General features: G+C 43.9%; 1 protein-coding gene across 1 annotated transcript; it reads left to right on the top strand.

The window, feature by feature from the left end:
* Positions 1-246: 246 nt before the first annotated feature.
* On the top strand, positions 247-22,963 carry LOC311119290 (guanine nucleotide exchange factor VAV3-like; the record flags this gene model as incomplete). Its single annotated transcript, XM_084194011.1, has 8 exons — positions 247-269; positions 894-927; positions 3,787-3,917; positions 12,902-12,967; positions 13,171-13,205; positions 14,507-14,623; positions 20,192-20,279; positions 22,831-22,963. Coding segments are annotated over 8 exons (627 nt in total), but the record flags the coding sequence as incomplete, so codon positions are not given.
* Between the last annotated feature and the right edge of the window lie 1,989 nt (positions 22,964-24,952).

Genomic DNA, 24,952 nt, shown 5'->3' with positions numbered 1-24,952 from the left:
CTGTAACGTCTCCTGTCTCCTCCAGGGGTATCTTCAACCAGGGCTATCTCTGTCTTAAGTGTGGACTAGGAGCTCATAAGGAGTGTCTGGGCAGACTGGGCGTCTGTGGAAGAACTGGTAAGAGAGGGAGATGTGCCTCTAGAACCATTGACTTTTATTATCAAATGCTCCAGTGATGTCTCTTTACAAAATTGTATTCTGTCTAGTGTTTTCTGCTCACTCTGCCACTTGTCCACCTTCTTTCAGATTCTGCCACGCTGAGGCCTGAGGTAAGACCAGCACTGCTCCACTGCTTTTACTTAGAGAGGGTGAACCACAGCAATACATTTCCAATAGCCTAAGAAATGTTACACGCACACAAACAGACACACAAACAGACACATGATAAATGGATAGATGAATGCATGTGATTGTAAATGTAAATGTAAATGTAATTTTCCATTAGCCAAATACATGGTATTAGCCATTCCATTCCGTTCCATTGAACGTCTAATTTTTGACTCTCTTCTGCTAGACCTGATTCAGGGCACAGGGTGAGACTAGATTACTCACGCTCTTTCTTAACAATCACACAAGTGTAACACAAGGGTAAGATGTGTGTGTAGGATGGACTGTAATGAACAGTACACCCCTCCTTCATATGTTTATCTGTTAGGTCCCATCATGTCTTACTGTTGTAAGAAAAATATAAAGAAAATCTCCAGTGTTCACAGGATGAATGAACGCCTATGACTCATGCTGTAGTGCAGGTCAAGTTGATATCGCACAGTGTGTGTGTGTGTGTGTTTCTCTCAGTGTGTGTGTGTGTGTGTGTGTGTGCATGTTCGTGCAAGTGTCTGCGTATGCCTGTGTGTGTGTGACGTGTGAATTATATTCCTTCTCTCTCTCCACAGAGGGCTCCGACGGTGCGGAAACAAGCAGACCCAGGTCAGTATGGCTCGACAGTGTCACTTCCTACAGTCTTAACAAAGACTTAATGTGAAGGCCGGTGCTGTGAAAGTGGCCTATTTAACCATCTGACAACTTCAAGTTAAAAGTCTAAAAGCTGAAAACTTCAAAGTTAGTTCACCAAGTAGCTCCTCAGGAGAAGGGTTCACCAAGTAGATCCTCAGGAGAAGGGTTCACCAAGTAGATCCTCAGGAGAAGGGTTCACCAAGTAGATCCTCAGGAGAAGGGTTCACCAAGTAGATCCTCAGGGGAAGGGTTCACCAAGTAGATCCTCAGGAGAAGGGTTCACCAAGTAGATCCTCAGGAGAAGGGTTCACCAAGTAGATCCTCAGGGGAAGGGTTCACCAAGTAGCTCCTCAGGAGAAGGGTTCACCAAGTAGATCCTCAGGAGAAGGGTTCACCAAGTAGATCCTCAGGAGAAGGGTTCACCAAGTAGATCCTCAGGAGAAGGGTTCACCAGATCACTATGACGATTATGACGATGATGACGAACACAGACCATGAACACTGGAGTACTCGATCAAACAGTAAATAATCACAACATCCACACTGATGGAACACAATTCACTCCACTTTCTAAGAATCTAGTGTTAATAGATTGGCCTTTACCGTCACCTCCAGTCTACGGTGGGAGCCAGGGAAGAAGGCCTTTACCCCAACCTCCTGTCTATGGTGGGAGCCAGGGAAGAAGGACAGTGTGTAGTGGAGACAGATGGATTGGAGTGGGTGGATTCATTAAGAAAAACCTAGGCAGGGATAAGAGGACGTCCACGGTTAAACTCTCCAGCCTCTCCCTGTGCCCTTGCCTCAGCTCCTCTCTGCTGGTTAAACTCTCCAGCCTCTCCCTGTGCCCTTGCCTCAGCTCCTCTCTGCTGGTTAAACTCTCCAGCCTCTCCCTGTGCCCTTGCCTCAGCTCCTCTCTGCAGGGCTCAGCAATATAGTTATGCCTGCCTGAGTCGCTTAGGGAGGATTTTTATTTATTTAAGATACTCTTCGAAGAGGCGGGGTTTGAGACGTTTTCAAAAGATAGGCAGAGACTCTGCTGTCCTAGCATCAGGGGGAAGCTGGTTCCACCAATGGGGTGCCAGGACAGATAAGATCTTTGATTGGGCTGAGCGTGAGACGGCCAAGAGACCAGAGGTGGCAGAATGGAGTGCTCGGGTTCGGATGTAGGGTTTGAGCATAGCCTGAAGGTAGGGAGGGGCAGTTCCTCTTGCTCTTCCATAGGTAAGCACCATGGTCTTGTAGTGGATGCAAGTTTAGACTGAAAACCAATGGAGTGTACGGCGGAGTGGGTGACATGGGATAACTTGGGAAGGTTGAACACCAGACAGGCTGCAGCGTTCTGGACAAGTTGCAGGGGTTTGATGGCGCAAGCGGGGAGTCCAGCCAACAGAGAGTTGCAGTAGTCCAGACGGGAGATGACAAGTGCCTGGATTAGAACCTGCACCACTTCCTGTTTGAGGAAAGGTCGTACTTTACGGATGTTGTAAAGCATGAACCTGGAGGAGTGAGTCACTGTTTTGATGTTGGCAGAGAACGACAGGATGTTTTCCAGGGTCACGGCAAGGTTCTTCGCACCTTGGAGTTGTCGACGGTGATGGAGAGGTCATTGTTCGGGCAGGCCTTGCCCGGGAGGAAGAGCAGCTCCGTCTTTTCGAGGCTGAGCTTGAGGAGGTGGGCCGACATCCAAGCTGAGATACTGTATCTGCCAGGCATGCAGAGATGCGTGTCGCCACCTGGGTGTCAGAAGGGGGGAATGAGAAAAGTAGTTGAGTGTCATCCGCATAGCAATGACAGGAGAGACCATGAGAGGAGATGATGGAGCCCAGGAGAGACCATGAGAGGAGATGATGGAGCAGAGTAACTTGGTGGAAAGAGAAGAGGGCCTAGAACCGAGCCCTGGGGGACACCAGTAGTGAGAGCACATGGTGCAGACACAGATCCTCTCCACGCCACCTGGTAGGAGCTACCTGCCAGGCAGGATGCAATCCAGGAGTGTGCAGAGCCTGAGACGCCCAGCTCTGAGAGGGTGGAGAGGAGGATCTGATGGTTCATGGTGTCGAAGGCAGCGGATAGATCTAGGAGGATGTGAACAGAGGAGAGAGAGTCAGCTTTGGCAGTGCGGAGAGCTTCCGTGACACAGAGAAGAGCAGACTCGTTTGAGTGACCCATCTTGAAGCCTGACTGGTTAGGGTCAAGAAGATCGTTCTGAGAGAGATAACAATAGAGTTGATCAGAGACAGCACGCTCAAGTGTTTTGGAAAGAAAAGACATCAGAGGGGTCGAGGAGGGAGCGACTCTGGCCATCTTGAAGTCATGTGTCCTCTCCTCTCCTCTGTCCCCAGGTCTCTCATAGCCCTGTCTCAGCATGTCCTCTCCTCTGTCCCCAGGTCTCTCATAGCCCTGTCTCAGCATGTCCTCTCCTCTCCTCTGTCCCCAGGTCTCTCATAGCCCTGTCTCAGCATGTCCTCTCCTCTCCTCTGTCCCCAGGTCTCTCATAGCCCTGTCTCAGCATGTCCTCTCCTCTCCTCTGTCCTCAGGTCTCTCATAGCCCTGTCTCAGCATGTCCACTCCTCTCCTCTGTCCCCAGGTCTCTCATAGCCCTGTCTCAGCATGTCCTCTCCTCTCCTCTGTCCCCAGGTCTCTCATAGCCCTGTCTCAGCATGTCCACTCCTCTCCTCTGTCCCCAGGTCTCTCATAGCCCTGTCTCAGCATGTCCTCTCCTCTCCTCTGTCCCCAGGTCTCTCATAGCCCTGTCTCAGCATGTCCTCTCCTCTGTCCCCAGGTCTACCATAGCCCTGTCTCAGCATGTCCTCTCCTCTCCTCTGTCCCCAGGTCTCCCCAGGATGCTGGTGATCAGAGACTACTGTGGTATCCCCTCTCCCCAGAGTGCCCCCCCATTGACCATCCATGCTGGGGACATCATCGAGCTCGTCAGTGCCAACCTACACAGCTCCTGGTGGCAGGTGGGTGACGACTCAGTCAGACGGAAGGAACGTATGCTTCAATGTGTGTGTGTGTGCGCGTGTGTGTCTGTGTGTGTGTGTGTGTGTGTGTGTGTGTATGCGCGTGTGTGTCTGTGTGTGTGTGTGTGTGACCTCACTCCTCATTACTTGCTGTGACTTAACCTACACATTCCGTCGTCATCCTCTTCCAGTTCATTCCAGGTGAATCACCACATAACCGTTACATTGAGGTCGCATTAAGAAGAGATAGTGGTTGGTAGTTGGTAACCCACACACACTCAGCTCTGTCAATTGATTTCTTCAGCCAGGAGTGATGAAACTCCTGCTGTGCATGAGGAATTGTGTGTGTGTGTGTGTGTGTGTGTGTGTGTGTGTGTTTGTGTGTGTGTGCATGAGGAATTGTGTGTGTGTGTGTGTGTGTGTGTGTGTGTGTGTGTGTGTGTGTGTGTATGCTATCTGTTTTCTTCCTTGCCTCTTCTGATTAGACCTGTGAGAGCAGAGCAGTTGATCTAGCCAATTAGTGACTTAAATTGATTAATCAAGTGCTACACACACACAGAGAGAGAAACTAAACTGATTCAGACACAAGGACTCTCCAGAGAAGGACTCTCCAGAGAAGGACTCTCCAGAGAAGGACTCTCCAGAGAAGGACTCTGCAGTAAGGGACTAACTGTAACACATTCTCACATACAGGCACATTAGTCTAATGTGGCTATATTGTAGCAATAATATAATAATAATAATAATAATAATAATAATAATATATAATAATAATAATAGCCATACTGTCACCATTTGTTACAGTTCTATTTAAAAAATATATTGCTGGGGACAATTTTTAAACCTCCCGCTTTGGGCTGGATGTGTCAATGTGTAATTTATACATGCATAATATATGAGCAGAATTACTGTCTTACCTCAATTAGCAACAAAATCCCTAGTTTGAAAGTGACTGTTTTCTGCATGCTGTGTTGCGTCGTTTCCCCCACATTTTCCCCCACGTGGGCCAGCCCCTTAGCAGTTCGAGTTTCTGCCAATGAGCTTTAGCCCTCGCCATACGAGTGACAGCTAGCGAGATGCACACACAGCAGAGCCAGGGAGCGAGATCGATGACGTGGTGCACATATCTGCACATATGTGACGAAGTACACCATTTTCACGGGCCAACTTTTGGCTCGTGAGTTCTACTTTCAGAACTACTGGCTAAAAATATACAAAAGTACCGGAGAATCTCTCACTGATCTCTGTCTGATAGCACACACAATGAAAATGGATGCCAAGAGACCCATAATAAACCTGCTGGAGGAAGAGTTGAGTTGAATTGAAAAGTGTGAAAGTTTGGCGTGGTCACCATGGTTACCATGAACTCTGTATAGGCTATGTACCCTGGGAGGGGGTAGCCTACTCTGAATTTGGTGAATGATAATGCACATTTGCAAATGTGTTGATTTATTTTATCCCTCCCTTCAGTATCCATAATGACATTCTAATAAGGCTACTTAATCTTCCAACGGGTTCCCCCGAGAGTTCTAAAGGATAGAATTACAGAACATTGAGATTTCATATCCCCTGTTCTACCCTGAAGGCAATTATCTCACTTGTCTCTTTCTCTCTCTATCTGTCTCTCTCTCTCTGTGTCTCTCTCTCTCTCTATCTCCCTCTCTCTCTCTCTCTCTCTCTCTCTCTCTCTCTCTCTCTTGCTCTCGCTCTCGCTCTCTCTCTCTCTCTCTCTCTCTCTCTCTCTCTCTCTCTCTCTCTCTCTCTTCTCTCTCTCTCTCTCTCTCTCTATATATATATATATATATATATATATATATATATATATATATATATATCCCTCTCTCTCCTTCTCCCTCTCTCTCCCTCCCTGTGCCAGCCAGAACAATATAATCAATCAATGTAATTTAATTTGATCTTTCAGGCTGGCTCCTGTTTACTGCGCCATGGTAATAAGTTTAATCTTTAGCTTACGAGGGCGTAACAAATAGAGAGGGGCTCTCCACAGCTTCAGATGAAATGTTATTAAGTTGAATGAAGCATCGAGATGGGCTTCAGATTCACTTTTCAATCTAATGTATATTGAGGAGAGGGGTTGCATGGGGCTGAGACACACTTCGTACTGTAATAAAGGGGTGAGAGAGGAGAGAGAGAGAGAGAGAGAGAGAGAGAGAGAGAGAGAGAGAGAGAGAGGAGAGAGAGAGAGAGAGAGAGAGAGAGAGAGAGAGAGAGAGAGAGAGAGAGAGAAGAGAGAGAGAGAGAGAGAGAGAGAGGAGAGAGAGAGAGAGAGAGAGAGAGAGAGACAAGTGAGATAATTGCTTAGCTTCAGGACTGGATCTTAGATTGACATACAGACTGATTTCATAAAGCTGGGTTTGCGTTCCTCGATAAAAGCTGGCGTAGGTTTTGTCTGGTAAGAGACTTTATCCTGATGATTTTGATAAACCCCCAGTCAGTCAGTTTCAGTCCTGCTTGAAGCGGTGAATGTAACACAATAGTTAGTATTTTAGTGATAGTCAGTCATGGAGGGCTCCCACTGTTCTGGGATTCATCACATTCATTATTTAGTGGTAAACCAGCCTGTTGTTGTAGATGCTGTACAAATCCAACGAAGCAGCACTAAAGTCTGCTCCGGAGCAGATTAACTGGAGCTGTGTGTGGGTTAGTGATGCGAAGGTTAGCTGTTTGTTTACCCGCACCCACCCAAAATTGCTAATAACCCATCTGCAACTGCCCGACGATATATAGTGCCTTCTTTTTCCACATTTTGTAAGGTTACAGCCTTGTATTAAATTGTTTTTTTCCCTCATCAATCTACATACATACAAAGGAAAAACAGTTTTCAGAGACTTGTCCCGAAGCCACTCCTGCATTGTCTTGGCTGCGTGCTTAGGGTTGTTGTCCTGTTGGAAAGTGAACCGTCGCCCCAGTCTGATGTCCTGTGCGGCTCTGAAGCAGGTTTTCATCGAGGATCTCTCTGTACTTTGCTCTGTTCAGCTTTGCCTCGATCCTGACTAGTCTCCCAGTCCCTGCCGCTGGAAAACATCCCCACAGCATGATGCTGCCACCACCATGCTTCACCGTAGGGATGGTGCTAGGTTTCCTCCAGACGTGACGGTTGGCATTCAGGCCAAAGAGTTTAATCTTGGTTTCATCAGACCAGAGAATCTTGTTTATCATGGTCTGAGACTCTTTAGTTGCCTTTTGCCAAACTCCAAGCGGGCTGTCATGTGCCTTTTACTGAGGAGTGGCTTCCGTCTGGCCACTCTACCATAAAGGCCTGATTGGTGGAGTACTGCAGAGATGGTTGTCCTTCTGGAAGGTTCTCCCATTTCCCCAGAGGAACTCTGGAGCTCTGTCAGAGTGACCATCCGGTTCTTGATCACCTCCCTGACCAAGGTCCTTCTCCCCCGATTGCTCAGTTTGTCTTAGAGCTCTACGGACAATTCCTTTGACTTCATGGCTTGGTTTTTGCTCTGACATGCACTGTCAACTGTGGGACCTTATATAGACAGGTGTGTTCCTTTCCAAATCATGTCCAATCAATTGAATTTACCACAGGTGGACTCCAATCAAGTTGTAGAAACATCTCAAGGATGATCAATGGAAATAGGATGCACCTGAGTCTCATGACATGTCACGATCGTTTACGAACGAGAAGGACCAAGGCGCAGCGTGATATGCGTACATGTTTATTTATATAGAATAAACACCACAACGACAAAATAACAAACGAAACGTGAAGTCCAAGGTAACCTACAAACAACATACCTTACACGGAACAAGATCCCACAACTAACAGGTGCCAAAAGGCTGCCTAAGTATGGTCCCCAATCAGAGACAACGAGCTACAGCTGCCTCTGATTGGGAACCACCCCGGCCAACATAGATCTACACATTCTAGATCAACCATAGAAAACAACATAGCACAACACGACACAGAAAATACACACCCTGACTCAACAAATACAAGTCCTCAGAGCCAGGGCGTGACATGACAATTTTGAGTCTCATGACAAAGTGTCTGAATTCTTATATAAATAAGGTATTTCTGTTTTAAAAAATTTATACATTTGCTAAAATTTCTAAAAACCTGTTTTCACATTGTCATTAGGGGGTATTTTGTGTAGATTGATAAGGGAATAAACAATTGAATACATTTTAGAATAAGGCTGTAACGTAACAATATGTGGAAAAAGTGAATGGGTCTGAATACTTTCCGAATGCACTGTATTAAGGATCTTAGTTTAGTTTATTAACTCGACCATTTAAAGAAAAACGAGCACACATAAAACTTGAAAAAGCCATACATGCACATGAGTAAAATCATCGAGGATAACACACAATAAAGTTTGGGACTTATTTCCACTGTGGTCCTCTTGAAACAAGATGGCTGGGCAAGATCCAACACGGTTGACCACAGTATGACAGAGAGATAATACAACATAAAAACAAAGAAGAAGAACATCTATCTCATCATTGCAGTTACATCATAGGGGTCATTCATACAGAAGACATCAAACAGTTTTTTACTTTATTTTTTAAAGCTTCCCAGAGAGGATGTTGTTTTTATGGGCAGAGGCAACTCATTCCACTCTGAGGCTCCAGTATACATGTTTTTCATCCGCAGGGACTGGGAAACTGTTCAGAATTGAAGGAATTATGGATGGCGCTAAATACAGGGAAATTCTTGAGGGAAACCTTGTTTCAGTCTTCCAGAGATTTGAGACTGGGACGGAGGTTCACCTTCCAGCAGGACAATGACCCTAAGCATACTGCTAAAGCAACACTCGAGTGGTTTAAAGGGAAACATTTAAATGTCTTGGAATGGCCTAGTCAAAGCCCAGACCTCAATCCAATTGAGAATCTGTGGTATGACTTAAAGATTGCTGTACATCAGCTGAACCCATCCAACTTGAAGGAGCTGGAGCAGTTTTTCCTTGAAGAATGGGGAAAATCCCAGTGGCTAGATGTGCCAAGCTTATAGAGACATACCCCAAGAGACTTGCAGCTATAATTGCTGCAAAAGGTAACTCTACAAAGTATTGACTTGGGGGGGGGGGGGGGGGGTGAATATATATGCACGCTCAAGTTTTCTGTTTTTTCTGTCTTATTTCTTGTTTCTTTCACCAGAAAAAAAATATTTTTCATCTTCAAAGTGGTAGGCATCTTGTGTAAATCAAATGATACAAACCCCCCAAAAATGTAAGGCAACAAAATAGGAAAAATGCCAAGAGGGGTGAATACTTTCGCAAGCCACTGTATGTGAGTAACCCTAACCCTATCTGGAGCTTCCCCTTCATAAACTTAGATTAGCCGCCAAACCAGGAAGTACTAGTGTAGTCAAAATGGCATTGAATGAGGGCAGTGGCTAGCACTCTCACGGAGTCCTTATCAAGCAGCTTGGATTTTTTTGCCAAAGACGTAGTCCTGGCAATAACCTTCCCTAGCACTTTAGTGGACATGCTCACACCTCCTAAGCTTCCATCAAGGATGCATCCCAGGTAGCTAACAGAGGTTTTAGTAGTCAGCACCTCACCCCCTAGCTCCACTCTGATTTCAGAGGACCTACACAATTTAGGTCTGGACCCCAAAATAATTGCCTCAGTTTTACCTAAGTGCAGAGATCGCTTATTATCTCCAAGCCATTTGTTAATGTTAGTAAGCTCTGTGCTAAGTATGCTCTCCAACATAGTTTTACTTTTGTGAGACACCAGAAGTGTAGAGTCATCAGTATAAAGGAAAAGATGACAAGAACAAGCATATTTCATATTGTTTATGTACAGTAAAAACAGTAGAGATGCCTTGTTCAAGAGAGAGATTAACGATATGCGTAATACAAGAGGCAATTTGCTCAGCAGAATCTCTAAGAAACCTTGCAGGAATATTATACAGGCCTGTGGCTTTGGAGCATTTAATCTCTGCTAGCATACTGGCTGTTTTGGCTCTAGCTACCTTTGCAAAATAGTTTTGCTGAACCCCTAACTCGGCATAACACTTCTTGACTTGGTCATTTCCATACAAACCAGAACTGGTTAGCAGCTTGCTAACCAGCTTGCTAACCAGCTTGCTGGCAACAGAAGTAAAAAAAATAGTTGAATCTGGCAATCTCAGCTTTTTCATATACCATCTCCCCGCTGATGTTCAGTCCAATACTGTTTAGTTTGTTTTTAGTAGTACTACTACAGCCTAGTTCCTTAAATGATTTCCAAAGCTTTTTAGGGTCATTTTTGTTCTGAATGATTTTATCAGCAAAGTAACCCCTCATATCTTCATCCATCCTGCTCTGTGCTTTATTTCTCTGACAAAATCAGGCTGCTCTTGAGAGTTCTTAAATTTCTGAAAGGCCTTATTCCATTAGCTACTGCCAAGGCAGCAGCTACTCTTCCTGGGGTCCAGCAACATTAACCTCTACGGGTTCGGTGTCCCGTATACAGGACGGTTGAGCTAACGTGTGCTAATGTGATTAGCATGACTGTTGTAAGTAACAGCAAACTTTCCAGGACATAGACATGTCTTATTTGGGCAGAAAGCTCAAATTCTTGTTAATCTAACTGCACTGTCCAATTAACAGTAGCTATTACAGTGAAAAAATACCATGCTATTGTTTGAGGAGAGTGCACAACAACAAAACACTTGTGTAGCAGTGATTTCACTCGCAGTAGCTGACGTGTATAGTCTTGAGTCATCCGCATACATATCCACACTGGCTTTACTCAAGTGGCATGTCATTAGTAAAGATTGAAAAAAGTAAGGGGCCTAGACAGCTGCCCTGGGGAATTCCTGATTCTACCTGAATTATGTTGGAGAGGCTTCCATTAAAGAACACACTCTGTGTTCTGTTAGACAGGTAACTCTTTATCCACAATATAACAGGGGGTGTAAAGCCATAACACATCAGTTTTTCCAGCAGCAGACTATGATCGATAATGTCAAAAGCTTCACTGAAGTCTAACAAAACAGCTCCCACAATCTTTTTATCATCAATTTATCTCAGCCAATCATCAGTCATTTGCATAAGTGCTTGTTGAATGTCCTTCCCTATAAGCGTGCTGAAAGTCTGTTGTCAATTTGTTTACAGTAAAATAGCATTGTATATGGTCAAACACAATTTTTTCCAAAAGTTTACTAAGGGTTGGTAACAGGTTGATTGGTCGGCTATTTGAGCCAGTAAAGGGGGCTTTACTACTCTTGGATAGCGGAATTACTTTTGCTTCCCTCCAGGCCTGAGGGCACACACTTTCTAGGCTTAGATTGAAGATATAGGAGTGGCAATATCGTCCACTATTATCCTCAGTAATTTTCCATCGAAGTTGTCAGACCCCGGTGGCTTGTCATTGCTGATAGACAACACTAATTGTTTCACCTCTTCCACACTCACCTCACCTTACGGAATTCAAAATTACAATGCTTGTCTTTCATAATTTGATCAGTTATACGTTGATGTTTTTTGCTGACATGTCATGCCTAAGTTTGCTAATCTTGCCAATGAAAAAATCATTAAAGTAATTGGCAATATCACTGGGTTTTGTGATGAATGAGCCATCTGATTCAATGAATGGTGGTGCTGAGTTTGCCTTTTTGCCCAAAATTTCATTGAAGGTGCTCCAAAGCTTTTCACTATCATTCTTTGTCATTTATCTTTGTTTCATAGTGTAGTTTCTTCTTCTTTTTATTCAGTTTAGTCACATAATTTCTCAATTTGCAGTACATTTGCCAATCGGTTGTGCAGCCAGACTTATTTGCCATTCCTTTTGCCTCATCCCTCTCAACCATAATTTTTTTTTTATTCCTCATCAATCCACAGAGATTTAACAGTTAGGAACTGCTACATCACTACTGTTACTGTGTGACTGTGTTGGACACTCTGCCTCATTGTGGGCTAATTGTCTAGGATTTATAGAAGAGATGGGGGAGGGGGAGGAGAGAAGGAGGGAACGGATGATTTATAGAAGAGATGGGGGAGGGGGAGAGAAGGAGGGAACGGATGATTTATAGAAGAGATGGGGAAGGAGGAGGAGAGAAGGAGGGAACGGATGATTTATAGAAGAGATGGGGGAGGGGGAGAGAAGGAGGGAACGGATGATTTATAGAAGAGATGGGGAAGGAGGAGGAGAGAAGGAGGGAACGGATGATTTATAGAAGAGATGGGGAAGGAGGAGAGAAGGAGGGAACGGATGATTTATAGAAGAGATGGGGGAGGGGGAGAGAAGGAGGGAACGGATGATTTATAGAAGAGATGGGGGAGGGGGAGAGAAGGAGGGAACGGATGATTTATAGAAGAGATGGGGAAGGAGGAGGAGAGAAGGAGGGAACGGATGATTTATAGAAGAGATGGGGGAGGGGGAGGAGAGAAGGAGGGAACGGATGATTTATAGAAGAGATGGGGGAGGGGGAGAGAAGGAGGGAACGGATGATTTATAGAAGAGATAGGGGAGGGGGAGAGAAGGAGGGAACGGATGATTTATAGAAGAGATGGGGAAGGAGGAGGAGAGAAGGAGGGAACGGATGATTTATAGAAGAGATGGGGAAGGAGGAGGAGAGAAGGAGGGAACGGATGATTTATAGAAGAGATGGGGGAGGGGGAGAGAAGGAGGGAACGGATGATTTATAGAAGAGATAGGGGAGGAGGAGAGAAGGAGGGAACGGATGATTTATAGACGAGATGGGGAAGGAGGAGGAGAGAAGGAGGGAACGGATGATTTATAGAAGAGATAGGGGAGGGGGAGAGAAGGAGGGAACGGATGATTTATAGAAGAGATGGGGAAGGAGGAGGAGAGAAGGAGGGAACGGATGATTTATAGAACAGATAGGGGAGGGGGAGAGAAGGAGGGAACGGATGATTTATAGAAGAGATGGGGGAGGAGGAGAGAAGGAGGGAACGGATGATTTATAGAACAGATGGAGGAGGAGGAGAGAAGGAGGGAACGGATGATGGAGGGAAGACTAATATAATGTGATTAACTAACAGCAATGTGCCGTTGCAGGGCAAGATCTTGGCGACGAGAGAGATTGGCTTCTTTCCCAGCGATGCCGTTAGGCCCTGCCCATGTGTAAGTATGGAAGCTAAACACCCTTATTCAACAACTTATTTAAAGACTTAATGAAGCCTTCATAAACCTTCATCAGCCTTCATAAACCCTTTCTAAGGCCTACATTCTTCACAGATGATTGCTCATTACTGCAGATGACCTCCACTTGTCTGCATTGATCTCATTTGGCTGGAAATAACCATGTTTCTCTCTGTCCCTCCCAGGTGCCCAAGCCAGTGGATTACTCAGCCCAGCTGTGGTAGGTGAAACAACAACTCTAACACAGTGGGGGAAAAAAGTATTTAGTCAGCCACCAATTGTGCAAGTTCTCCCACTTAAAAAGATGAGAGAGGCCTGTAATTTTCATCATAGGTACACGTCAACTATGACAGACAAAATGAGGGGAAAAAAATCCAGAAAATCACATTGTAGGATTTCTTATGAAATTATTTGCAAATTATTGTGGAAAATAAGTATTTGGTCAATAACAAAAGTTTCTCAATACTTTGTTATATACCCTTTGTTGGCAATGACACAGGTCAAACGTTTTCTGTAAGTCTTCACAAGGTTTTCACACACTGTTGCTGGTATTTTGGCCCATTCCTCCATGCAGATCTCCTCTAGAGCAGTGATGTTTTGGGGCTGTCGCTGGGCAACACGGACTTTCAACTCCCTCCAAAGATTTTCTATGGGGTTGAGATCTGGAGACTGGCTAGGCCACTCCAGGACCTTGAAATGCTTCTTACGAAGCCACTCCTTCGTTGCCCAGGCGGTGTGTTTGGGATCATTGTCATGCTGAAAGACCCAGCCACGTTTCATCTTCAATGCCCTGGTCTTGTATGTCTTCCATTTCCTAATAATTGCTCCCACAGTTGATTTCTTCAAACCAAGCTGCTTACCTATTACAGATTCAGTCTTCCCAGCCTGGTGCAGGTCTACAATTTTGTTTCTGGTGTCCTTTGACAGCTCTTTGGTCTTGGCCATAGTGGAGTTTGGAGTGTGACTGTTTGAGGTTGTGGACAGGTGTATTTTATACTGATAACAAGTTCAAACAGGTGCCATTAATACAGGTAACGAGTGGAGGACAGAGGAGCCTCTTAAAGAAGAAGTTACAGGTCTGTGAGAGCCAGAAATCTTGTTTGTTTGTAGGTGACCAAATACTTATTTTCCACCATAATTTGCAAATAAATTCATAAAAAATCCTACAATGTGATTTTCTGGATTTTTTTTTCTCAATTTGTCTGTCATAGTTGAAGTGTACCTATGATGAAAAGTACAGGCCCCTCTCATCTTTTTAAGTGGGAGAACTTGCACAATTGGTGGCTGACTAAATACTTTTTTTCCCCACCGTATGTTAGTAATCATGATGTCATTGTTTGTGGGTTTCCAATGGTTATTTGTAGGCTGTTTGTGATTGTCTAATGATTGTGTAATAGTTGTGTGTTGATTGTGTGATTGTTGGTTGATGGTTGTCTGATGGTTGTACGTAGGTTGTGTATTGGTTGTGCGATGGTTATCTGATGTTGTCTGATGGTTATCTCATGGTTTTCTCATGGTCAGGTTTGCGGGGCCGATGGAGAGGCACCAGGCGGAGGTAGTGCTGATGGACAGAGAGAACAGCACCTACCTGATCAGACACAGGACCAGAGAGTGCAACGAGTATGCCATCAGTTTCAAGTAAGTAGAACGTGCGGGTGTGAGTGTGGGTGTGTCAGCATCATGGAAGTGGAGCAGGGCTGGGGCATGTTCTTCCCTTCCAGAACCATGGTGTACCTGTCATGTCACACTGTCCTCTTCAATGAGCCATAGAGAGTCTGAAAGCTTTTTGGGACTGTGTTTTTACCTTACAGACGATGTTAACACACATAACACACCACACTGTCTCTCATATGTGGAGCAGGGAATTACAACTTCAGCTGTTACATACAGAACCAGGATTTAACTGCCATGTCACTGGACACTCTCATGGTCAGTTAGCCATTCAAACTGTATTTTTTTATCCCAAATCTTTTTTGGGATATGTCAGACATTGTCCAGTTATTCGGCTACGGTCTATGGGTTAGAGACTATGAAGTAAGGCTCTAGAGCAGAGTCAAGGGCCTCTGGTATTGTGACACAGCACTCCAGCCAGTGGCATTCAAGCCTGCTTGTCGTAGTAGACTCTATGGTTGTCAAGGTGGACTCTATGGTTGTCAAGGTGGACTTTATGGTTGTCAAGGTGGACTCTATGGTTGACAAGGTGGACTCTATGGTTGTCAAGGTGGACTCTATGGTTGACAAGGTGGACTCTATGGTTGTAAAGGTGGACTCTATGGTTGTCAAGGTGGACTTTATGGTTGTCAAGGTGGACTCTATGGTTATCATGGTGGATCAATGGTTATCAGGGTGGACTCTATGGTTGTCAAGGTGGACTCTATGGTTATCAGGGTGGACTCTGGTTGTTGTCAAGGTGGAGTCTATGGTTGTCAAGGTGGACTCTATGGTTGTCAAGGTGGACTCTTTAATTGTTGTCAAGGTGGACTCTATGGTTGTCAAGGTGGACTCTATGGTGGACTCTATGGTTGTCAAGGTGGACTCTATGGTTGACAAGGTGGACTCTTTGGTTGACAAGGTGGACTCTTTGGTTGACAAGGTGGACTCTTTGGTTGACAAGGTGGACTCTATGGTGGACTCTATGGTTGTCAAGGTGGACACTATTGTTGACAAGGTGGACTCTTTGGTTGACAAGGTGGACTCTTTGGTTGACAAGGTGGACTCTATGGTTGACAAGGTGGACTCTTTGGTTGACAAGGTGGACTCTTTGGTTGACAAGGTGGACTCTTTGGTTATCATGGTGGATCAATGGTTATCAGGGTGGATTCTATGGTTGTCAAGGTGGACTCTATGGTTATCAGGGTGGACTCTGGTTGTTGTCAAGGTGGAGTCTATGGTTGTCAAGGTGGACTCTATGGTTGTCAAGGTGGACTCTTTAATTGTTGTCAAGGTGGACTCTATGGTTGTCAAGGTGGACTCTATGGTTGACAAGGTGGACTCTTTGGTTGACAAGGTGGACTCTTTGGTTGACAAGATGGACTCTTTGGTTATCATGGTGGATCAATGGTTATCAGGGTGGACTCTATGGTTGTCAAGGTGGACTCTATGGTTATCAGAGTGGACTCTGGTTGTTGTCAAGGTGGACTCTATGGTTGTCAAGGTGGACTCTTTAATTGTTGTCAAGGTGGACTCTATGGTTGTCAAGGTGGACTCTATGGTGGACTCTATGGTTGTCAAGGTGGACTCTATGGTTGACAAGGTGGACTCTATGGTGGACTCTATGGTTGTCAAGGTGGACTCTATGGTTGTCAAGGTGGACTTTATGGTTGTCAAGGTGGACTCTATGGTTATCATGGTGGATCAATGGTTATCAGGGTGGACTCTATGGTTGTCAAGGTGGACTCTATGGTTATCAGGGTGGACTCTGGTTGTTGTCAAGGTGGAGTCTATGGTTGTCAAGGTGGACTCTTTGGTTGTCAAGGTGGACTCTTTAATTGTTGTCAAGATGGACTCTTTGGTTGACAAGGTGGACTCTATGGTGGACTCTATGGTTGTCAAGGTGGACTCTATGGTTGACAAGGTGGACTCTTTGGTTGACAAGGTGGACTCTTTGGTTGACAAGGTGGACTCTATGGTTGACAAGGTGGACTCTTTGGTTGACAAGGTGGACTCTTTGGTTGACAAGGTGGACTCTTTGGTTGACAAGGTGGACTCTTTGGTTGACAAGGTGGACTCTTTGGTTGACAAGGTGGACTCTTTGGTTGACAAGGTGGACTCTTTGGTTGACAAGGTGGACTCTATGGTGGACTCTATGGTTGACAAGGTGGACTCTATGGTTGACAAGGTGGACTCTATGGTTGACAAGGTGGACTCTATGGTTGACAAGGTGGACTCTATGGTTGACAAGGTGGACTCTTTGGTTGACAAGGTGGACTCTAGGGTTGTCAAGGTGGACTCTATGGTTATCATGGTGGACTCTATGGTTGACAAGGTGGACTCTATGGTTGTCAAGGTGGACTCTATGGTTGACAAGGTGGACTCTATGGTTGTAAAGGTGGACTCTATGGTTGTCAAGGTGGACTTTATGGTTGTCAAGGTGGACTCTATGGTTATCATGGTGGATCAATGGTTATCAGGGTGGACTCTATGGTTGTCAAGGTGGACTCTATGGTTATCAGGGTGGACTCTGGTTGTTGTCAAGGTGGAGTCTATGGTTGTCAAGGTGGACTCTATGGTTGTCAAGGTGGACTCTTTAATTGTTGTCAAGGTGGACTCTATGGTTGTCAAGGTGGACTCTATGGTGGACTCTATGGTTGTCAAGGTGGACTCTATGGTTGACAAGGTGGACTCTTTGGTTGACAAGGTGGACTCTTTGGTTGACAAGGTGGACTCTTTGGTTGACAAGGTGGACTCTATGGTGGACTCTATGGTTGTCAAGGTGGACTCTATGGTTGACAAGGTGGACTCTTTGGTTGACAAGGTGGACTCTTTGGTTGACAAGGTGGACTCTATGGTTGACAAGGTGGACTCTTTGGTTGACAAGGTGGACTCTTTGGTTGACAAGGTGGACTCTTTGGTTATCATTGTGGATCAATGGTTATCAGGGTGGATTCTATGGTTGTCAAGGTGGACTCTATGGTTATCAGGGTGGACTCTGGTTGTTGTCAAGGTGGAGTCTATGGTTGTCAAGGTGGACTCTATGGTTGTCAAGGTGGACTCTTTAATTGTTGTCAAGGTGGACTCTATGGTTGTCAAGGTGGACTCTATGGTTGACAAGGTGGACTCTTTGGTTGACAAGGTGGACTCTTTGGTTGACAAGATGGACTCTTTGGTTATCATGGTGGATCAATGGTTATCAGGGTGGACTCTATGGTTGTCAAGGTGGACTCTATGGTTATCAGAGTGGACTCTGGTTGTTGTCAAGGTGGACTCTATGGTTGTCAAGGTGGACTCTTTAATTGTTGTCAAGGTGGACTCTATGGTTGTCAAGGTGGACTCTATGGTGGACTCTATGGTTGTCAAGGTGGACTCTATGGTTGACAAGGTGGACTCTATGGTGGACTCTATGGTTGTCAAGGTGGACACTATGGTTGTCAAGGTGGACTTTATGGTTGTCAAGGTGGACTCTATGGTTATCATGGTGGATCAATGGTTATCAGGGTGGACTCTATGGTTGTCAAGGTGGACTCTATGGTTATCAGGGTGGACTCTGGTTGTTGTCAAGGTGGAGTCTATGGTTGTCAAGGTGGACTCTTTGGTTGTCAAGGTGGACTCTTTAATTGTTGTCAAGATGGACTCTTTGGTTGACAAGGTGGACTCTATGGTGGACTCTATGGTTGTCAAGGTGGACTCTATGGTTGACAAGGTGGACTCTTTGGTTGACAAGGTGGACTCTTTGGTTGACAAGGTGGACTCTATGGTTGACAAGGTGGACTCTTTGGTTGACAAGGTGGACTCTTTGGTTGACAAGGTGGACTCTTTGGTTGACAAGGTGGACTCTTTGGTTGACAAGGTGGACTCTTTGGTTGACAAGGTGGACTCTTTGGTTGACAAGGTGGACTCTTTGGTTGACAAGGTGGACTCTATGGTGGACTCTATGGTTGACAAGGTGGACTCTATGGTTGACAAGGTGGACTCTATGGTTGACAAGGTGGACTCTATGGTTGACAAGGTGGACTCTATGGTTGACAAGGTGGACTCTTTGGTTGACAAGGTGGACTCTTTGGTTGACAAGGTGGACTCTAGGGTGGACTCTATGGTTGACAAGGTGGACTCTATGGTTGTCAAGGTGGACTCTATGTTGGACTGTGTTCTGCTTTGATGTATTTTCTGAACGTTCCAATCCTAATCGGCCGTCATACTGCTTATACCTTGTGTGTGTGTCCTACTGCTTCAGATTGTTATCTGGAGGCCTGGTGTGTGTGTTTATATGTGTGAAGAGCATAGCCTTCACCAAACAGGGGCCTCATCCATCTCAATGTATAACAGAACAGTATATAACTCAACATAAATTAATAATGTATAACTCAACATATATCCATTATGTATAACTCATTTTGCAACGTTACCGTATTTTCCTCATCCATAATAAAAAACATCCATACAACAGGGCAGTGGAGAGAAACATACATACAACAGGGCAGCATAACTGTCTCATGTTGGATCCTATGTACAGCTGAAGTCTGAAGTTTACGTACAGTTAGGTTGGAGTCATTAAAACTCGTTTTTCAACCACTCCACACATTTCTTGTTAACAAACTATAGTTTTGGCAAGTCGGTTAGGACATCTACTTTGTGGATGACACAAGTAATTTTTCCAACAATTGTTAACAGACAGATTATTTCACTTATAATTCACTGTATCACAATTCCAGTGGGTCAGAAGTTTACATACACTAAGTTGACTGTGCCTTTAAACAGCTTGGAATATTCCAGAAAATGATGTCATGGCTTTAGAAGCTTCTGATAGGCTAATTTACATTAGTTTAGTCAATTGGAGGTGTACCTGTGGATGTATTTCAAGCTGTACCTTCAAACTCAGTGCCTCTTTGCTTGACATCATGGGAAAATTGAAAGAAATCAGCCAAGACCTCAGAAAAAAAATTGTAGACCTCCACAAGTCTGGTTCATCCTATAGAAAATGTGTGGGCAGAACTGAGGAGGCCTACAAACCTGACTCAGTTACACCAGCTCTGTCAGGAGGAATGGGCCAAAATTCACCCAACTTATTGTGGGAAGCTTGTGGAAGGCTACCCGAAAAGTTTGACCCAAGTTAAACAATTTAAAGGCAATGCTACCAAATACTAATTGAGTGTATGTAAACTTCTGACCCACTGGGAATGTGATGAAAAAAATAAAAGCTGAAATAAATCATTCTCTCTACTATTATTCTGACATTTCACATTCTTAAAATAAAGTGGTGATCCTAACTGACTTAAGACAGGGAATTTTTACTAGGATTAAATGTCAGGAATTGTGAAAAACTGAGTTTAAATGTATTTGGCTAAGGTGTATGTAAACTGCCAACTTCAACTGTATATGTGTACATGATTCCCTCTGACTGGGGCCTATAACAGCTGACAACATGCCTGATGCCATCTATATGAACATGTGTAAGCGACTTGGTTCGAACCTGTGTGTCCTGCACACACAAGACTGAGTTAGGCCATTGAGTTAAAGCCTAGCTAAAGCTTGGCCGTTCTCTGCCCACAGGTTCGACGACGAAGTCAAGCACATCAAGATCCTGACCAAGAATGGATGCTTTTACATCGCAGAGACCAGGCTGTTTAAGACTGTGTTGGTAAGTCATGTTTAGGTCCCACTTTGCAATTTAGCACGCCATACAGTATACAGAATTATACCACAGCATTGTTGAATACTAGTTTCTGATTGGCTAGAAGGGCATTCTAAAACCAGATAATGGACAGTTGGAAAAGATAATAAATACTTTATTAGTCCATTCCGGATGGAAATGTGTCTTCTGCTTTTTATCCAACCCCCCGATATACACACACATACACAGATATCGGGACACCTTGCAATCACGACGCAATATGCGCCTACACATGCAGACTGTACTTGCTACAAAGTTACAGAAAGCTAAACCAACAACCACACAAACCCGAAATTGTATTCATTGTAAACGCAGGTCCAACAAGGAAAAACATAGCTAGCTAGCTAGCATTGATTTGTTTTTGCAGATACATATTTTCTTAGAGCATCTGATGAGCTAACGTGTTGAGAGATTAACATGAAATTCTCTGGTCCCTACTGTTGCAGTCATGACGCAAGTGGCGCTATGCTGTCAAATCCTCCCATATTTTTTTCTATTTTGACCAGCTGTTTTCAGCTATTTATATTTTTGAATTTGGTTGTCATATTGGCTAGCTTTTAGCCTAGTGTTTGCAATGCGATTTCCTCGTAATGAACAGTGTCCAGTGTCCTGACAAGAAGGCAAACTTTTCTAGGTATGCCAGGCAAAATCGGGCATTATCAGCTCAGAATTAATGTCAATAGAAAACAGCTTAAACAAACGCAAATGCAGCTACTTTGCTGTTATTCTGGCTGCAGAGGTCGTGACTGTGTTAGCCGTAGCTAGTTGGCTAGTTAGCAAGCGAGGGATAAGAACCGCTGGCAATGGAACATGTAGAACGAATGACTGGGTCGCGTCCATAAATATCGAACTAATCGAACAAACGACTGGGTCACGTCCATAAATATCGAACTAATCGAACAAATGACTGGGTCACTTCCATAAATATCAAACTAATCGAACTAACGACTGGGTCACTTCCATAAATATCAAACTAACGACTGGGTCACTTCCATAAATATCAAAATAATCGAACAAATGACTGGGTCACTTCCATAAATATCGAACTAATTGAACTAATGACTGAGTCACTTCCATAAATATAGAAGTAATCAAAACTAACGACTTGGTTGCGTCCATAAATACAGAACTAATCAAACTAACAACTAGGTCACTTCCATAAATATTGAACTAATCGAACTAACGACTGAGTCACGACCATAAATATCGAACTAATCAAACTAACGACTGGGTCACATCCATAAATATCAAACTAACGACTGGGTCACGACCATAAATATAGAACTAATGGAACTCTGCTGCGTTGTCCGTTATTTCCAAGGTAAGGTACAGAACGTCAGCATTTATCCCTTACACATTCAACAGTAGGTATTTCCAAGGTAAGGTACAGAACGTCAGCATTTATCCCTTACACATTCAACAGTAGGTATTTCCAAGGTAAGGTACAGAACGTCAGCATATATCCCTTACACATTCAACAGTAGGTTCTAAACAGTAAACATAAACATTCAATAGTAAGTACCATACAGTAGATACCATCCCAATAAAACAATACCATCCTAATAAAACAATACCATCCCAATAAAACAATACCATCCCAATTAAACAATACCATCCCAATAAAACAATACCATCCTAATAAAACAATACCATCCCAATAAAACAATGCCATCCCAGTAAAACAATGCCATCCCAATAAAACAATGCCATCCCAGTAAAATAATACCATCCCAATAAAACAATACAATACCATCCCAAAAAAAACAATGCCATCCCCACAAAATAATACCATCCTAATAAAACAATGCAATCCCAATAAAACAATGCCATCCCAATAAAACAATGCCATCCCAGTAAAATAATACCATCCCAATAAAACAATACCATTCTAATAAAACAATGCAATCCCAATAAAACAATACCATCCCAATAAAACAATGCCATCCCAGTAAAATAATACCATCCCAATAAAACAATACAATACCATCCCAATAAAACAATACCATCCCAATAAAACAATGCCAACCCAGCAAAACAATACCATCCCAATAAAACAATACAATACCATCCCAATAAAACAATGCCATCCCAATAAAACAATACCATCCCAATAAAACAATGCCATCCCAATAAAACAATGCCATCCCAATAAAACAATAAAATACCATCCCAATAAAACAATGCCATCCCAATAAAACAATACCATCCCAATAAAACAATGCCATCCCAATAAAACAATGCCATCCCAATAAAACTATAAAATAGCATCCCAATAAAACAATGCCATCCCAATAAAACTATAAAATAGCATCCCAATAAAACAATGCCATCCCAATAAAACCATACCATCCCAATAAAATAATGCCATCCCAATAAAACAATACCATCCCAATAAAATAATGCCACCCCCATTGAAAAAAATAAATACAATTCATCCTCCTCCTCCCTAAACTTTTAAGTCACCACATTTCCTGTGTGTTTTCACTAGTTCTTTGTTCTCTGTGTTTTAAACACCCAGGAACTGGTGGATTACTACAAGCAGCATTCTCTGAGGGAGGGCTTCAGGAGTCTGGACACAACACTGCAGGTACCTTTCAGAGAGCCTGGTAACGGGAACGACATGCCCCAAGGCATCAAACACACTGGCGCTGGTGAGTACAGGACAGAACCTTATCCCCACTAACATAATGGTATAATGCACACTGGCACTGGTGTTTTTTTTTTTTTTATGTTTAATTCAAATCACTTCCTGAATTGACCCCAACACTAGTTGGAATGTGTTCAAAGAAGTGAGTGAGTCCTGAAATAATGATGTCTGAATGGTCTCATGATTGTACAGTGGGGAGAACAAGTATTTGATACATTGGCGATTTTGCAGGTTTTCCTACTTACAAAGCATGTAGAGGTCTGTAATTTTTATCATAGGTACACTTCAACTGTGAGAGACGGAATCTAAAACAAAAATCCAGAAAATCACATTGTATGATTTTTAAGTAATTAATTTGCATTTTATTGCATTACATAACTAGTTGATACATCAGAAAAGCAGAACTTAATATTTGGTACAGAAACCTTTGTTTGCAATTACAGAGATCATACGTTTCCTATAGGTCTTGACCAGGTTTGCACACACTGCAGCAGGGATTTTGGCCCACTCCTCCATACAGACCTCCAGATCCTTCAGGTTTCGGGGCTGTCGCTGGGCAATACGGACTTTCAGCTCCCTCCAAAGATTTTCTATTGGGTTCAGGTCTGGAGACTGGCTAGGCCACTCCAGGACCTTGAGATGCTTCTTACGGAGCCACTCCTTAGTTGCCCTGGCTGTGTGTTTCGGGTCGTTGTCATGCTGGAAGACCCAGCCACGACCCATCTTCAATGCTCTTACTGAGGGAAGGAGGTTGTTGGCCAAGATCTCGCGATACATGGCCCCATCCATCCTCCCCTCAATACGGTGCAGTCGTCCTGTCCCCTTTGCAGAAAAGCATCCCCAAAGAATGATGTTTCCACCTCCATGCTTCACGGTTGGGATGGTGTTCTTGGGGTTGTACTTATCCTTCTTCTTCCTCCAAACACGGCGAGTGGAGTTTAGACCAAAAAGCTCTATTTTTGTCTCATCAGACCACATGACCTTCTCCCATTCCTCCTCTGGATCATCCAGATGGTCATTGGCAAACTTCAGACGGGCCTGGACATGCGCTGGCTTGAGCAGGAGGGCCTTGCGTGCGCTGCAGGATTTTAATCCATGATGGCGTAATGTGTTACTAATGGTTTTCTTTGAGACTGTGGTCCCAGCTCTCTTCAGGTCATTGACCAGGTCCTGCCATGTAGTTCTGGGCTGATCCCTCACCTTCCTTATGATCATTGATGCCCCACGAGGTGAGATCTTGCATGGAGCCCCAGACCGAGGGTGACTGACCGTCATCTTGAACTTCTTCCATTTTCTAATAATTGCGCCAACAGTTGTTGCCTTCTCACCAAGCTGCTTGCCTATTGTCCTGTAGCCCATCCCAGCCTTGTGCAGGTCTACAATTGTATCCCTGATGTCCTTACACAGCTCTCTGGTCTTGGCCATTGTGGAGAGGTTGGAGTCTGTTTGATTGAGTGTGTGGACAGGTGTCTTTTATACAGGTAACGAGTTCAAACAGGTGCAGTTAATACAGGTAATGAGTGGAGAACAGGAGGGCTTCTTAAAGAAAAACTAACAGGTCTGTGAGAGCCGGAATTCTTACTGGTTGGTAGGTGATCAAATACTTATGTAATGCAATAAAATGCAAATTAATTACTTAAAAATCATACAATGTGATTTTCTGGATTTTTGTTTTAGATTCCGTCTCTCACAGTTGAAGTGTACCTATGATAAAAATTACAGACCTCTACATGCTTTGTAAGTAGGAAAACCTGCAAAATCGGCAGTGTATCAAATACTTGTTCTCCCCACTGTATATCCAACAAGATATCGCAGAGTCACGTCATTGATCTCTCTGTTTATATCACAGCATAGCCAGAGCACATTCTACTTGTGTACAGTGTATAGAAAATAAATCAGCTTACTCTTACTGCTTGGACAACCAACTCCCTTTCAACCAACACTTTCAAACTAAAAATACTGTTGTTCAATTAAATCAAATCTGCTGTTAACA

Source organism: Coregonus lavaretus, assembly GCF_964263955.1.
Source record: "Coregonus lavaretus genome assembly, contig: HAP1_SCAFFOLD_5411, whole genome shotgun sequence".
In the NCBI taxonomy this organism is placed as follows: Eukaryota; Metazoa; Chordata; class Actinopteri; order Salmoniformes; family Salmonidae; genus Coregonus; species Coregonus lavaretus.
The sequence above is the reverse complement of the archived record's forward strand: the minus strand, read 5'-3'. Positions and strand labels throughout refer to the sequence as shown.